The sequence below is a fragment of the Erpetoichthys calabaricus genome, chromosome 17 (genome assembly GCF_900747795.2).
Source record: "Erpetoichthys calabaricus chromosome 17, fErpCal1.3, whole genome shotgun sequence".
NCBI lineage: Eukaryota > Metazoa > Chordata > Cladistia > Polypteriformes > Polypteridae > Erpetoichthys > Erpetoichthys calabaricus.
Genome location: NC_041410.2, coordinates 90544942 through 90561135, shown reverse-complemented (window position 1 = coordinate 90561135; position 16194 = coordinate 90544942). Strand labels below are relative to the sequence as shown.

Sequence of the window (16194 nt, the reverse complement as noted above, 5' to 3'; positions counted from 1 at the left end):
GGGTGGCAGAGTGCACTAACCCTTGTTCTGTTTCAATGACAGACCGATCACGGGAAATTCCACTTGGGCCCGATGACACCATTTCCGGTTCCGGTCCCAAGACGTCACTTCTGGTCATGGGGCCCGAGGACGTCACTTCCGGTTCCTGTCTGATGACACCATTTCCCATTATCCACTGCATCCACTAAACAGCGTCATCTCCAGACAGAAGAGCAGCTTCAGCGACAGACTGCTGTCACTGTCCTGCTCCACTGACAGACTGAGGAGATCGTTCCTCCACCAAACTATGCGACTCTTCAGTTGCACCTGGGGGGGGGGTAAACATTAACATTATACAAAGTTATTGTCTGTCTGTATACCTGCATTGTTATCACTCTTTAATTTAATATTGTTTTTTTGTATCAGTATGATGCTGCTGGAGTATGGGAATTTCCCCTTGGGATTAATAAAGTAGGGTGGCACGGTGGCGCAGTGGGTAGCGCTGCTGCCTCGCAGTTGGGAGATCTGGGGACTCGGGTTCGCTTCCCGGGTCCGCCCTGCGTGGAGTTTGCATGTTCTCCCCGTGTCTGCGTGGGTTTCCTCCGGGCGCTCCGGTTTCCTCCCACAGTCCAAAGACATGCAGGTTAGGTGGATTGGTGATTCTAAATTGGCCCTAGTGTGTGCTTGGTGTGTGGGTGTGTTTGTGTGTTTCCTGCGGTGGGTTGGCACCCTGCCCAGGATTGGTTCCCTGCCTTGTGCCCTGTGTTAGCTGGGATTGGCTCCAGCAGACCCCTGTCACCCTGTGTTCAGATTCAGTGGGTTGGAAAATGGATGTATGGATGGATGGATTAATAAAGTATCTATCTATCTATCTATCTATCTATCTATCTATCTATCTATCTATCTATCTATCTATCTATCTATCTATCTATCTATCTATCTATCTATCTATCTTATATTACCACCATGTTTGCCTGTATGCTTTGTTCTTTGTTATGGACTGATCCGTATCACTTGAACCACCAATTGTCTTCATCTTTGCAAGTGTACAGGCGGCTGCCCCCAGACCTCTTCTTCCTGTGATATGTGGATCATTTTACACTCACTCAGCAAGTCACAACCTACATAGATTAGCATGGAGGCCCCTATGCTCATTGGGGCCCCCGGGCAACTGCCCAGCGTTCCCATGTTAGAGGGTAGAGACTGCCTTGTTAGAGGGTCCGCTCAGGTTGGACAGTTTGGAGACAAAGCCAGAGAGGCGAGGTTGCGTTGGTTTGGACATGTGCATAGGAGAAATGCTGGGTATAATGGGAGAGGGGTGCTAAGGATAGAGCAGCCAGGCAAGGGGAACGGAGGAAGGCCTATGAGAAGGTTTATGGATGTGGTGTAGGGGGACATGCAGGTGATGGGTGTGACAGAACAAGATGACGAGGACAGGAAGATACAGAAGAAGATGATCCGCTGTGGCAACCCCTAACGGGAGCAGCCGAAAGAAGAACAAGTTGTATTAATGCACCTGAATGTGAAAGGGCCAACTTGTGTGAAGTCAGGATGGTGGGCTACATTCCATCATGAAGACAAAAGAACACACCAAGCAACTCCATGAAAAGCCCAAGTCAGGGAAGCAGCCGAAAGAAGAAAAAGAAGAATCCATCCATCCATTATCCAACCCACTATATCCTAACTACAGGGTCACAGGGTCTGCTGGAGCCAATCCCAGCCAGCACAGGGCACAAGGCAGGAAACAAACCACGGGCAGGGTGCAAGCCCACACACACCCACACAATTTAGGATCGCCAATGCACCTAACCTGCATGTCTTTGGACTGTGGGAGGTAACCCATGCAGACACAGGGAGAACATGCAAACTCCACGCAGGGAGGACCCGGGAAGCGAACCTGGGTCTCCTAACTACCCACTGCGCCACCATGCCACCCAGAAGAAGAAGAAATACAAAAATCATTAGCTTTATTTTATGGTATAATTTCTGGTCACAATGAAGACATTCTGTGACAGGCTGCTGCATGGCTTTGATAGAAATCCATGATTTAATTTTCGATTTGACGGGTTAACAACATACTAATTTAAATTGAAAGGACGCTATATGGCCAAACGTATGCAGACACCCCTCCAAATGTTTGAGTTCAGGTGTGTCATTGTTAACAGGTGCATCAGCCATGCAATTTCTCCACTGGCAAACGGAAGAGCTCAGGGACTTTAAACGTGGCACTGTCTTTGCCAGCTTTGCCACAAGCCAGTATGTGAAACTAACACTCTGCTACATCTGCCCCATTATTGTCAAGTGGAAGGGACACCAACAGCTCTGTCAAAAAGTGATAGATCACGCAAAAGTCACAGGGGGGGGGGTCGGGGGGGGGGGCACAGAAAGTATAGTAGGTTTCCATGGCCGAGTAGCTGCACCCACGACTAAGATCATCACGAGCAATGCCAGGTGTCAGCTGGTGTGGTGTAAAGCATTACATGTTAAGGGTGAATTTTGAGAAAACGTTGGGAAGATTTTCTTGACCCAGAGGACCCATGGAATAAGTGACCAAGGAACGTGGTGGACAGTAGGACTTTAGGGACCCACAAAGATTAACTTGAGGAAAAAGTAAGTGGATAGGACTGGCAAGCTCTACTGGGCTGAATGGCCTGTTCTCGTCCAGATTGTTGTAATTTTTCTAAAAGTGGGGGCTTCTCAACCACTAACAGGGGTGAGGGCCACAGCCGGTGGGTTATAAGTTACTATTGTTTTTAAATGTAGTGGGTCGTGAGTAGTTCACTTTACCAGTGAGAAACACCACCACCACCACTATCATAACTTACATAAGAATAAGTGAGTTGTGCCACCAGAAGAGGTTGAGAAGCACTGGTGTCAAGTGTGCCAAGGCTGGACTCTGGAGCAGTGGCAGCGTGTTCTCTGGAGTGATCAGGGCCAGCGCCACCATTAAGGCGAACTAGGCAATCGCCCAGAGCACAGATTATAAAGGGGCGGGTTATCTACCAAACAGTCGGCTGGCACACTAATAAGCTTGGCCTAGGGCACAAAATAGCCCAGCGCCTGCACTGGGAGTGATGAATCACGTGATACTGTCTGGCAGTCTGACGGACGACTCTAGATTTAGTGGATGCCAGGAGGACACGGCCTTCTGGACCGCAGAGTGCCTACCGTAAAGTTTGGTGGTGGAGGGTGTGACAGACACCCGGGGTTCATGCCCAGTTGGGACGGAGAGGACCGGGGGAGAGAACATGTCAACAGCAGTACCTCTCCCAGGACATGAAAGGGCAGCCCCCCAGGGTTAAATCGGGGCCACGGGCTTGAAGCCTAGAAGTTCAACCCAGCTGGCCACCAACAGGGGGCACCTGAACAGCTCCGGAGCCTTGGCATACAGCACTTCTGCCACACCCGAAGTTGATCGAGGAGCACCTGGAACACCTCCGGGTGAGGTATAAAAGAGGCCGCCTCACTCCACTCGGAAAGCCGGAGTCGGGAGGCAGAGGACGGAGCTTGCGAGGAGAGGAAGAAGCAGAAGAAGAAGAATGAAAAGTAAAAGTAAAGTAAAAAGGAACTGAGTTATTGTGTCTGTTTGGTGCACTGTGTTGTGCGTAGAAGAAAAGCAAAATAAAAGTGTGCACCTTTGGACATCGTGTGTCCTGGTGTCTGTCTGTAGTCGTGCTGATCTTCCACAAGGGATAATGTCAGGGTCTGAGATCGGCCCCTTGGTTCCAGTGCAGGGCGTTGTTAACGCTACAGACAACTGTGAGCTTCCAGTTTTGTCACAACAGTTCAGAGATGGCTTTTCTTTTTCGTTCCAACGTGACTTTGGCCCTGCATGCAAAGCCAAGTCCACAAAGACCTGGCGGAACTTCATGAGAACTGACCTCAGCCCCCCATTGAACACCTCTGGGATGAACCGGAACACCACCTGTGAGCCGGGTCTTCTTTTTTGTTTTTTAAATCTTTTATTGGTTTTATTAAAAGTATGTAACGTTTCATAAAAATCAAGTCAAACTTAACAAAACTTAAATTCAGTTCAACCCCTGATGCATATAACATCAGGACTTGATCTCACAAATACACACTTGGATGAACGGCCACACAAATTCCCACCGACGCGCCCCAAAAAATCTTACAGAAAGAAGAGTGGATGCTGTTAAGAGGGTTTGGGTGAACCTTTTGTGTAAAATGTCATCATTTGCTTAAAATAAAACTTCTTTTATGGTAATAGAGCTAAAAATGCTGATTGTAATTTTCATTTTCAAACTCAAACGTATCTCCCATTTCATGTCTGACTCACATAGGAAGAGAGTTAAAAATATTTTATCAGATTTGCCTGTGGGTCATGTTTTTCAAGCTGATGTTGTTTTTTTTTTTTTAGATTTCTCTCCATCATTTAAAGGACTTTGCCCTATTTCTCTGCCCACATATTTGGCTGACGTCCCACAAGAGTGATTTCCGGCCTTGCACCCATTGCTATAGGGGAATAGCGTCCTCTCCTCCTCTCACAACACTGGGAAATAAAACGAAATAAAGACATCGGTGGATGTGAATTTGGTAGCTGCTTTAAAACTGGGAAGGCATTTCTTTAGGATGTCTGTGTTACTGTAGAGATGGCCGAAAGCTTACAGACTGTTAGGTCAGATGAGCTTTGAGAGGCGAGCTGCCATGCGTGTGCCAGGAATGCACTGCCACTGCCTGTTGGCTTCTGAAAAACACTTGGATCTAAAAGAAAAGCCCAACATGCATTTGTACATTTGTGAAAGACTCCTGTCCTCCAGGCCATAACATTATGAAAAGAATCTGAAGTATAAATGGATGTACCACCCAGTGATGGCAACCCTAGATAGATAGATAGATAGATAGATAGATAGATAGATAGATAGATAGATAGATAGATAGATAGATAGATAGATAGATAGATAGATAGATAGATTGTGTAGTAGGCAAGATTAAAAATGTAGATAAATTAACGAGAAAGGCATTGTATAAGATAGATAGATAGATAGATAGATAGATAGATAGATAGATAGATAGATAGATAGATAGATAGATAGATAGATAGATAGATAGATAGATAGATAGATAGATAGATAGATAGAACTTTATTTGTCCCCGGTGGAAGTTCAGCAGTGTTAATGTTTGTGATATGCTGAACATGACAACTGCACATACATACAGATATGTATCCTTGTACTAGTTGTGCTACTCATCTAAGATGAGTTGAAATGTAAGTAATCAATGCTGACCTCAGTGTTAAAATTTGCAGTACACCATGCAATGCAGAAGTCTCTGTTTCATGCCACTTGGTATGGGATTTGTAAAAGCAGTAATGTTTGTGATGTGCCATCTGTTGGAATGACAACTGCAGTGCATATTTCTCTATTATATGCCATTTGGTATGGGATTTGCAATGGCATTATTGTTTGTGATCCGCCATCTGTTGGAATGACAAATGCAATTCATTTTATTACTACAAATATCTGTGATACGCCATCTGTTGGAAAGACAGAGCATAACAACCAGATGGGCATACAGATACACAGACACTTCTCCTTTAACTAGTTGTACTACTCGTTTTAAATGGATTGAAAACTTAAATAATCAACACAGCCCTCAGCGTTAATATTTGCCTTGCCTCATGGAGTGTATATATCTCTGTTATATGCCACTTGGTATGGGATTTGTAAAAGCAGTGTTTGTAATGTGTCATCTGTTGGAATGACAAATGCAGTGCATATCTCTGTGTTATATACCATTTGTTATGACAGCGTTTCTCAACCTTTAAGTTTTTGTGACCCAAGTTTTCATAACAGTTTTAATCGCCCCCCCCCCAACGTTTTTTGAAAGGAGCCCACTAATACCAATTTGTTCTTTTTTAATTAATGATATATCATAGATGCATATTTTATTATACCTACTTAACTTTTATCGACATTTATCTAACTCTATATTTATTTTTCTAGTATCAGAATGTAGTTTAAGTTAAACTGTTTAGGTTTCAATAGATGTATTTTTCATATTTTTGATTCCTGTTTTCTTTTTTTCACATCTTCGCGCCCCCCTTTTTGTTACTTCGCGCCCCCCCTAAGGGGGCCCACATCACAGTTTGAGAACCACTGTGTTATGGAATTCGTGAAAGCAGTTTTAATGTTTGTGATGTGCCATCCGTTGGAATGACAAATGCAATGCATATTTCTCTGTGGTATGCCATTTGATATGGGATTTGTAAAAGCAGTGTTAATTCTTGCGATGTTCCATTTGTTGGAATGACATATGCAATGCATCTTATTCCTAAAAATGTTTGAAATGCACCAGAGACAGACACACAGACTCTTATCCTTCAGTAAAGGCGTATTAAGGTGGTCTTGGTTTTCAGCAGCTAAGCATTTCCCTACTTATTGTAGTGCATATCATTGTACAGTATGTGACAAATATTTGATATGAATTTAATTTGGTCCTATGGTAATCAGGGTGCCTTCCACCAGGCAAGTTTGGATGGCCCAGACTTCTAAACGTCATGTTCCCTTTGCTGATACAGCGAGCTGGACCTGCTGCATTCTGGTGTTAATGCCTTTAATTGTAAACCTGCTGTACGTCTGGACAGGTCTCCCCATCTTACTGCCACCTCAACGCCTGTTATTGACAGGAGCAGTTCTTCATTATCCAAACCAGTAGTACTAGGGTGTTGTACCGCGTTAGCCATTATGAACGTAGTAAGAAGTCAAGCAAAATGACACCTTTTATTGGCGAACTGAAAAGATTACAATATACAAGCTTCTAACATCTTGCCTGAAGAAGGGGCCTGAGTTGCCTCAAAAGCTTGCATAGTGTAAGCTTTTTAGTTATCCAAGCCAAAAGCTCTTATGTGTGTTTTGGGGAGTTGTTGTTTGTTTATTATACTATTTATATGTTTTTTTGTTCTTCTCTTGAGCTGCAGTAAAATGTTAATTTTCTCTTGGGGACAATAGTAGTAGTGTATTGTAACGTGTTAGCTATCGACAAAAAAAGTGTTTCTAATTTAATCTTTAGTCTTCCAATGTTGATCAAATATTGTTAACTTACTCTGGTACAATGGAATATTCAATACAATTAGCGACAGAATGCGTTGTGAATCAAATGTAGAGGAAGAAGCCTCTTGGTAAAATGCCTATGTAAACACTAAAGTAGCGGTCAATGAATTCAAAAGGCAGGGAAGAAAAACGGCTCGGGTGGTGACGCACAGCGAACACAAAAGAGAGATTACAGCAAAGGCGCCGCCAAAGATCTTAAAGCAATGTTTCAGTGACAGTGCGTACAACAGAAAAAAGTGCTGGGGACGCGGCTCAAGGGTTTTCTTTTTGCAGTTTTCTACCGGAAGCCAAGCCCGAAAAAAAAGGAAAAGAAATAAAAAAAAAAAAAGAAGGATTAAAGAAGGTCGGTCGAGGGCTAGGATTTGAAGAGCCATTCGATCGGCCTCGACAGGCTAACTTTATCTCTCTCCACACGCCGGTAATCGAAAATGTCCCCACGTCGGGGCCTCGGGAAAAGGGACGGATCGCTGCATCGTGATTTGCCAGACGAATCATCAGGACGGTAGATTTGACCGATGGAATGGTGACGGCCACATAAATGAAAGCATCCCTTCTGTGGACGTGAAGGTGGATTTCCAGTTTCATTATGTGAGCTTGTGGCTTTTTTCTTTTTTTTTGGTTGTTGTTGTTTTTGGTTTTTTTTTTTTTGTTCCTTATCCCCCACCTGAAGACGACTCACGTTAAGGCTCCAAACTTGCAGTATTTTTGGGTGAGTAGAAGCCACCCCGTCCGCTTCGCTCTGTGTTCAAATGATCGGGCAGTCCAAGTGCGGCCACACCCTCTTCTGCTTCCTGATACGAGAGATGCAGCGAGGAGGGAGACGACGACTTTGTACAGAGAGCTGCCGCTGACTCCCCCCACTCCCCTTTGCCACTACCGCCACCAACACCTCCTCCTCCTACTCTTACTCCTCTTCATTTCGAACCACTCGGCTCGTGAAAAGTGCCGTGATTGTTTTCAGCAAAGCGAAGGAACGGCGATCACGAGGCCCCGGCAAGAAAGAAACCGAAGAAAGTTTGGCAGCAGCCGAGAGAGAGAGAGAGAGAGAGAGGGGGACTGGCTGGAGGACACACCTCGCCGACGCACGCGCGCGACAAAGGAGCCTTTACTTTTATTGGAGATAATGCACATCAAAACTGAAAGCTGCCCCCGCTACCGGACGAGGAAAGGATTGGGCGCAGAGTTTTGCTAACGAGGATAATTCGGAGGAAGAGACGACATGCATATGGGATTGTACCTGCAGGAAGATCGAGGTCGCAGGACGGAATTCTGCCTGAAAAAGAAGCGATTAAAAGGCCAGAGTGACACCCGCTGCTCCTCCGCATCCGCCGGCCCGCTGCTCTAGTTGCTGGGCTTCAACATCCAACTTTCGTTTCTTTTGCTTGACTTCATTTTGTTGTCCAAAGCGACGGCCACCCAACCTCCAAATTTCACTCCCCCTTTTCTTTCGGAAGATTTAATGGGATGATGTTGCCGGAGAAGCTCGGCGATCGCGGCGAGGTCAGTAGGAACTGCAGCAGTGGTGGTCGTCGTTGTTTTACGAGAGGCGCGCCGGTGCCTGCCCGGCATTTTAGGGTGGTCAAACTGAGCTCCATACGATCGTACTTGCGTTTCGCCCAACTGAAAGCTCCTGCTGCCTTTTCGCTAGCAGGTATTGTCGATTCCAACTTGCCTGGCACGGAATAATAGAAAGTTTCAGAGAATTTAGTTTTATAGTTTTTTTTTTGTTTACTTTAAATGTGTACATTTGATCTGCACTTTGAACACAGTTGGCAACTGGCACTGTAAAATATCTTAATACTTTTAAGGATCTTTAACATTTTGTTTTATCAAGTGGAGCTGACATTTGCAAAACTATTGATAATATTTGTGTGTGTGTGTGTGTGTTTTAGCAATATTAACATTTTTTTGTTTAGTAGATTTCATTTATAATAGGAAGGAGGCACTAGAAATTGAATGTGAAGGCAGCCTAGGTGTGTTTTGTTCAATTCCATACTAGAAACACTCCATTTATCCTTTGCTTGCCAATTTCAGGGTTAGAGTGAGCTGAATCGCACCACTGGCTGAAACTTTATTTGATTTTATTTAAGGGGTCGAGACATATATTACTAAACTTAAGAACAACTGTCCACAAGTTCAAATTTTCTTAGTTTTGAGGGGAGTTTTAGCATTGCACTTTTCTTAGAAGAAGAAGAAGAAGAAAAAAACAAAAATCCGCCAGCAGTTACAGTAACATGAGTTGCCCCTCATTTTCGTTGGGATTTCCAAGGACGGGGGATCAATGGGTGTGGGGGGCGCTTATGTCGAGTAGACTAGTAAGGAAGGATTATTTGAAGTCACAGAGCTGAAACGCGTTAGGGGGGGCACAGATATGGCAGGTGTGCCAACTTAGCGTTGTCATTTGTCTCTTTTTTTTTTTTTTTTTGCCACCCCTCGTTTTGCTTGCTCAGAAGCAGTTGATCGTTTTATTTATTTTTTGGTTTTATTTTTTTTTCTGTGGAAATCATTGTTTTAAGTTCCACCCCTAACTGCATGGTGTCTGCGATTTAAACCGTTTCCAATATCCACACAGATTGACCACCCTACTATGGCTAGTAGTGGCTCGGGCAAGTCGACAAGTGAGGGTTCTTCTAGCCAACTAAGCAGCAGCTCCTGTCTGCAGAGGAAAAAACTCTCCTTTGCCTGTGATATCTGCAAAAGCAAAATGCAGCTGGTCGCGGATCTACTGCTTCTGTCCAGCGAGACGAGACCCGTCATCAGTAGCGAGGGTCTTTCTGTTGGGGAAACCTTTGAGAAATGCAGGGATACCATCATCGCCAGGACTAAAGAGCTCTCGATCCTCACCCACGATATTCAGAGCCACCTCAATATGGGCAAGTTCAGTGAAGTGGGGGAAAGGCTGATGGAAATGGGGGACCTGGTGGTCTCGCTGACTGAGTGCTCGGCGCACGCCGCCTACCTGGCAGCCGTTGAGGCCCCGGGTTCCCAGGCGGCACTTCCCGGCTTGGTGGACCGTTACAAAGTGACCCGGTGCAGACACGAAGTGGAGCAAAGCTGTGGCACGCTGAGAACGATGGCACTGGGCGACCTGACGCCTCAACTCTTGCTGGAGGTGTCCCAGAACATGTCCAGAAACCTAAAGACGTTGACGGACGTCTGTGCCGTGGCCAGTGAGAAATCCAAGGACAAGTTTGCCAAGGAGCAGTTCAAAGTGAGCGTGAAGTTGATGAGCACGAGTGCCTCGGCCCTCCTGGCATGCGTCAGGGAAGTGAAAACATCTCCTAGCGAACTGACACGGAACAGGTGCGTCTTATTCGGCGGACCCTTGGTGCAATCCGTACACGCCTTGGTGGGCTTTGCTACTGAGCCCCAGTTTTTGGGCAAAGCTGCCGCTATCAGTCCGGAAGGGAAGGCAGTACAGACTGCGATTCTAGGGGGCGCAATGAGCGTGGTCTCGGCTTGCGTGCTCCTGACTCAGGGCCTCAGGGATATTGCCCAGCACCCAGAAAACAGCACCAAGATGTCCGATTACCGAGAGCGCCTACGGAACTCTGCTTGCGCCGTCTCCGATGGATGCAACTTGTTGTCTCAGGCTCTAAGGGAAAGATCTTCACCCAGGACTTTACCGCCAGTTAATTCCCATTCTGTGAATTAAAAACAAAACAAAAAAATTAATAATAATAATAATAATAACAACAAATCTAACCTGTTATAACAATTTTATATACCAAAGAGTTTTATTTGGATTAACCATTCTCAGTTCAGACCATAAATGCAAAGAAAAATGGCTAATGGTTCACAGTAGCTTCTTTTGAGCCTTTAATGCACAAAATGAAAGGCATCCCCATTCACACACACACACACACACTCTGCAAAAGTATAGTAATGATCATAAAAATAAAAATAGTAATTAAAAAAAAGCAGAACCACGCTGGAAGTGGTTTAATACTTTTAGGTTCCACATATCGCTAGTAACCATTAGCCAGATCTGTACAAGCATTCATATATACAGATAGATATATATATATACATATATAAATAAATATATACATAGTATCTATATATTTATATAGATTCATGTATTTATATGAAAATGTAAAAAAAAAGGTTACCTCAGTTTTCAAAATTTGAAAACAACATACGAAACGATGGATGTAGCTACATGTCTTTGACCTTTTTGAAACCACGTGTTTGATAGAAGTGAATCGGTTGTGCAAAATGAGGAGCGTGACAGTTGTGTTTGTTTTCCATGTGTGAATCTGAAAGGCTAGAAGCTGCTGTGAGGGTCCTTTAGAGATCTTACACTATTCACCGGACTTAATTGTCTTTTTTTTATGTGTTTTTGATCATGCATGTACTGGAGTATTTATTTCAACCATTAAAATGTTGTTTCTATACTACCTTGTTAAATACTTCTGCCTGTGTGTGTGTGTGTGTGTGTGCTTATGTTTTAATCCCTCGGTTTTGTTCAGTTAATCATTGGATGGTTTTGTTAAAGCTTCTCAAGTGTAAGCATCAGAGCTTAGTTGTTAAAATTCGTTTCAGCGGGTAGCACCTTTGTAATTTTTAAAGGGATGAGGCTTTTACAAATGGCCAGATTTTGCATACGTTTGTGGACTTATTATACTTACTTATTGGCGCTTGGTGGCAGGAATTGGCACTCCAGCTACCATAAAAAAAAAATAAAAAAAAAACTCCCATTGTTCCAGTGTGGTGCTGAAGTGTCACCCGCTACACTCGGGTCCCTGTCCAGGTGGGTCCGTCGTATGGTGAGTGTGGCAATGCGATATCGGCGTGCGCTCACCAGCCTTACTTATTATGCGACTGACGCCTTTATCCAATAGTGACTTACAACATTTGAGAGATGAGAAGTCAAGCAAAAATGACACCTTGTATTGGCTAACTGAACCGGTGACAATTTGTAGGGTCTTCAAGGCGACTCTGGCCCCTTCTTCAGGCAACTCCTAAACTGCCTCGAAAGACTTGTACAGTGATCCCTCGCTATATCGCGCTTCGCCTTTCGCGGCTTCACTCTATCGCGGATTTTATATGTAAGCATATTTGAATATATATCGCGGATTTTTTGCTGGTTCGCGGATTTCTGCGGACAATGGGTCTTTTAATTTCTGGTACATGCTTCCTCAGTTGGTTTGCCCAGTTGATTTCATACAAGGGACGCTATAGGCAGATGGCTGAGAAGCTACCCAACTTACTTTTCTCTGTCTCTCTCTTGTGCTGACTTTCTATGATCCTGACGTAGGGGGATTGAGCAGTGGGGCTGTTCGCACACCTAGACGATACGGACGCTCGTCTAAAAATGCTGAAAGATTATCTTCACGTTTCTACCTTCTGTGTGCAGCTGCTTCCTGAAGCGACATGCTGCACGCTGCTTCGCATACTTAAAAGCTCAAAGGGCACGTATTGATTTTTGACTGTTTGTTTTTCTCTCTCTCTCTCCCTGCTCCTGACGGAGGGGGTGTGAGCTGCCGCCTTCAACAGCTTTGTGCCGGCGGTGCTTCGCATACTTAAAAGCAAACAGCCCTATTGATTTGTTTGCTTTCCTCTGTCTTTCTGACATGCTCTGCTCCTGACGCGCACTCCTTTGAAGAGGAAGATATGTTTGCATTCTTTTAATTGTGAGACAGAACTGTCATCTCTGTCTTGTCATGGAGCACAGTTTAAAATTTTGAAAAAGAGACAAATGTTTGTTTGCAGTGTTTGAATAACGTTCCTGTCTCTCTACAACCTCCTGTGTTTCTGCGCAAATCTGTGACCCAAGCATGACAATATAAAAATAACCATATAAACATATGGTTTCTACTTCGCGGATTTTCTTATTTCGCGGGTGGCTCTGGAACGCAACCCCCGCGATGGAGGAGGGATTACTGTATATTGTAATCGGGTCAGTTAGACAGTTAAAGGTGACGTTTTGCTTGACTTCTTATTGCACCCATTATGGCTAACGTGGTAAAACACCCTACTAGTACAAACATTTGAGAGGTATAAGTAGTTACCTTTTAACTTTTATACATTTAACAGATATAAGAGGTTACCGTTAACTTATAACATTTAACAGATATAAGTGTTTACCTTTCTTTCGATTTGCCAATTTGGAGCACAGGCCGCTGAAGTGACTCACTCATGGTGTCAGTAGTGGGATTTGACCTCATAACGTCTTTTTCACACTATCAGCGGTAAGCAGTCTTTATGGTGAACAGCATTTGAGAGATATAAAAGGTTACCTTTGACATTTTAAAGATAGCAGTGCTTACCTTTCATTTGTTTTTCCAATTTTTGAAGGACAGGCACGTGAAGTGACTTGCTCAAGGTGTCAGTAGTGGGATTTGACCTCATAACGTCTTTTTCACCCTATCAGCAGTAAAGAGTCTTTATGGTGAACAGCATTTGAGAGATATAAGGGGTTACCTTTGACATTTTAAAGATAGAAGTGCTTACCTTTCTTTTTTTTTTCCAATTTATGAAGCAAAGGCACGTGAAGTGACTCACTCATGGTGTCAGTAGTGGGATTTGAGTCTAAAGCCTTAACCACTACATCACACTGCCGGTCTTTATTAATGAAGGTTAGTATGACATACAATGGCCAGTTCATCCCAGCTCACTTATTTAGAGTCACGACTTTGAGATGTGAGGGGTGTTGTGTATTACGGTGCCTGTAGGACATATGCACCTCCTTGGATGTTTTTACATTTTGCTGTTATTCGACATTGAATCTCAGTGGATTTAATGTGGTCTTTTTCACACTATCAGCAGTAAAGAGTCTTTACGGTCAAAAGCATTTGAGATATATCAGTGGTTACCTTTAACATTTTAAAGATAGAAGTGTTTACCTTTCATTTGCTTTACAAATATTTGAAGCACAAGAAGGTAAAGTGACTCGCTCATGGTGTCAGTAGTGGGATTTGAATCTAAAGCCTTAACCACTATATCACACTGCCGGTCTTTGTTAATGAAGGTTATTGTGACATACAATGGCCAGTTCATCCCAGCTCACTTATTGAGAGTCATGTCTTTGAGATGTGAGGGGAGTCGTGTATTACGGTGCCTGTAAGACGTATTCACCTCCTTGGATGTTTTTACATTTTGCTGTTATTCGACATTAAATCTCACTGGATTTAATGTGGTCTTTTTCACACTATTCAGTGGCAAAGAGTCTTTATGGTCAACAGCATTTGAGAGATATCAGTGGTTACCTTTAACATATAACATTTAACAGACATAAGTGGTTACCTTTTGTTTTTCCAATTTGGAGCACATGCCAGTGAAGTGTCTTGCTCATGGTGTCAGTAGTGGGATTTGAGCCCACAGTCTGAGGATTTGAAGTCTAAAGCCTTAACCGCAACTCGCCAAACTGCCTGCCTTTGTTCCCGAAAGTTAGTATGAAATGCCGTTGCCAGTCCATCGGAGGGCACACTCGCTTGCTCAAGGCCATGTCCTTGAGATGTGATTGGTGTTGTGTATTGCTGTGGTTCAAAAGCGTATTCACCCTTTTGGATGTTTTCACATTTAATTGTTACGTAACATTGAATCCTAGTGGATTTAATGTGGCTTTTTTGATGCTATCAACAGTAAAGAGTTGAGATTTGAGCTATACAAGTGGTTGCCTTTAATTGACAACAATTAAAAGATATAAGTGTTTTCATTTGTTTTTACAGTTTGAACCACAGGAAAGTGAAGTGACTTGCTCATGGTGTCAGTAGTGGGATTTGAACCCATAACGTCAAGATTTGAAGTCCAAAGCCTTAACCGCTACATCACACTAACTGTCTCTGTTAACAAAGGTTAATATGACATACGATGGCCAGTTCATCCCAGGGCTCGTTCACTTATGTAGGGCCATGTCTTTGAGGTCTGAGGGGTGTCATGTATTACAGTGCCTTTGTGTATTTGCCTGCTTGGATGTTTTCATATTTTATTGTTATGTAACATTGAATCTCAATGGATTTAATGTGGCTTTTTTGATACTATCAACAGTAAAAAAATTTTAAGGTTAGCATCATTTGAGAGACATGCTGTAAGTGTTTAGCTTTTGTTTGTTTTTCCAATTTTTGAACCACAGGCGGGTGAAGTGACTCGCTCATGGTGTCAGTAGTGGGATTTGAGTCTAAAGCCTTAACCACTACATCACATTGCCGGTCTTTGTTAATGAAGGTTATTGTGACATACAATGGGCAGTTCATCCCAGCTCACTTATTTAGAGTCACGTCTTTGAAATGTGAGGGGTGTCGTGTATTACGGTGCCTGTAAGACATATTCACCTCCTTGGACGTTTTTACATTTTGCTGTTATTCGACATTGAATCCCACTGGATTTAATCTGGTCTTTTTCACACTATCAGCAGTAAAGAGTCTTTATGGTGAGCAGCATTTGAGATATATAAGTAGTTACCTTTAACATTTTAAAGATAGAAGTGTTTACCTTTCATTTGTTTTTCCAATTTTTGAAGCACAGGCAGGTGAAGTGACTCGCTCATGGTGTCAGTAGTGGGATTTGAGTCTGAAGCCTTAACTACTACATCACACTGCCGGTCTTTGTTAATGAAATTCAGTATGACATACAATGGCCAGTTCATCCCAGCTCACTTATGTAGGGCCACGTCTTTGAGATGTGAAGGGTGTCGTGTATTACGGTGCCTGTAAGACATATTCACCTCATTGGACGTTTTTACAGTTTGTGATTATTCGACATTGAATCTCAGTGGATTTAATGTGGTCTTTTTCACAGTATCTGCAGTAGAGAGTCTTTATGGTCAACAGCATTTGAGAGTTTTGAGAGGTTACCTTTAACTTACAACATTTAAGAGATATAGCTGGTTAACTTTATTTTGCAGAATTTTAAAATACAAGTATTTACTTTTCTTTTGATTTTTCCAATTTGGAGCACAGGCAGGCAAAGTGACTTGCTCATGGTGTCAGTAGTGGGATTTGACCCCATAACGTCTTTTTCACGCTGTCAGCAGTAAAGAGTCTTTATGGTGAGCAGCATTTGAGATATATAAGTAGTTACCTTTAACATTTTAAAGATAGAAGTGTTTACCTTTCATTTGTTTTTCCAATTTTTGAATCACAGGCAGGTGAAGTGACTCGCTGATGGTGTCAGTAGTAGGATTTGAGTCTAAAGCCTTAAC

The 16194-nt window shown here is 43.3% G+C and overlaps 1 protein-coding gene across 1 annotated transcript; it reads left to right on the top strand.

Annotated features, from left to right (window-relative positions):
* The first annotated feature begins 7202 nt into the window (after positions 1-7202).
* On the top strand, positions 7203-11446 carry tlnrd1 (talin rod domain containing 1). Its single transcript, XM_028792464.2, has one exon. The coding sequence runs from the start codon at positions 9637-9639 to the stop codon at positions 10702-10704; it is 1068 nt and encodes a 355-aa protein (XP_028648297.1). The 5' UTR covers positions 7203-9636; the 3' UTR covers positions 10705-11446.
* Positions 11447-16194: the final 4748 nt, after the last annotated feature.

Bases quoted from the DNA above. Each gene is read 5' to 3' on its own strand.
- tlnrd1 (XM_028792464.2), top strand. From the start codon at position 9,637: ATGGCTAGTAGTGGCTCGGGCAAGTCGACAAGTGAGGGTTCTTCTAGC.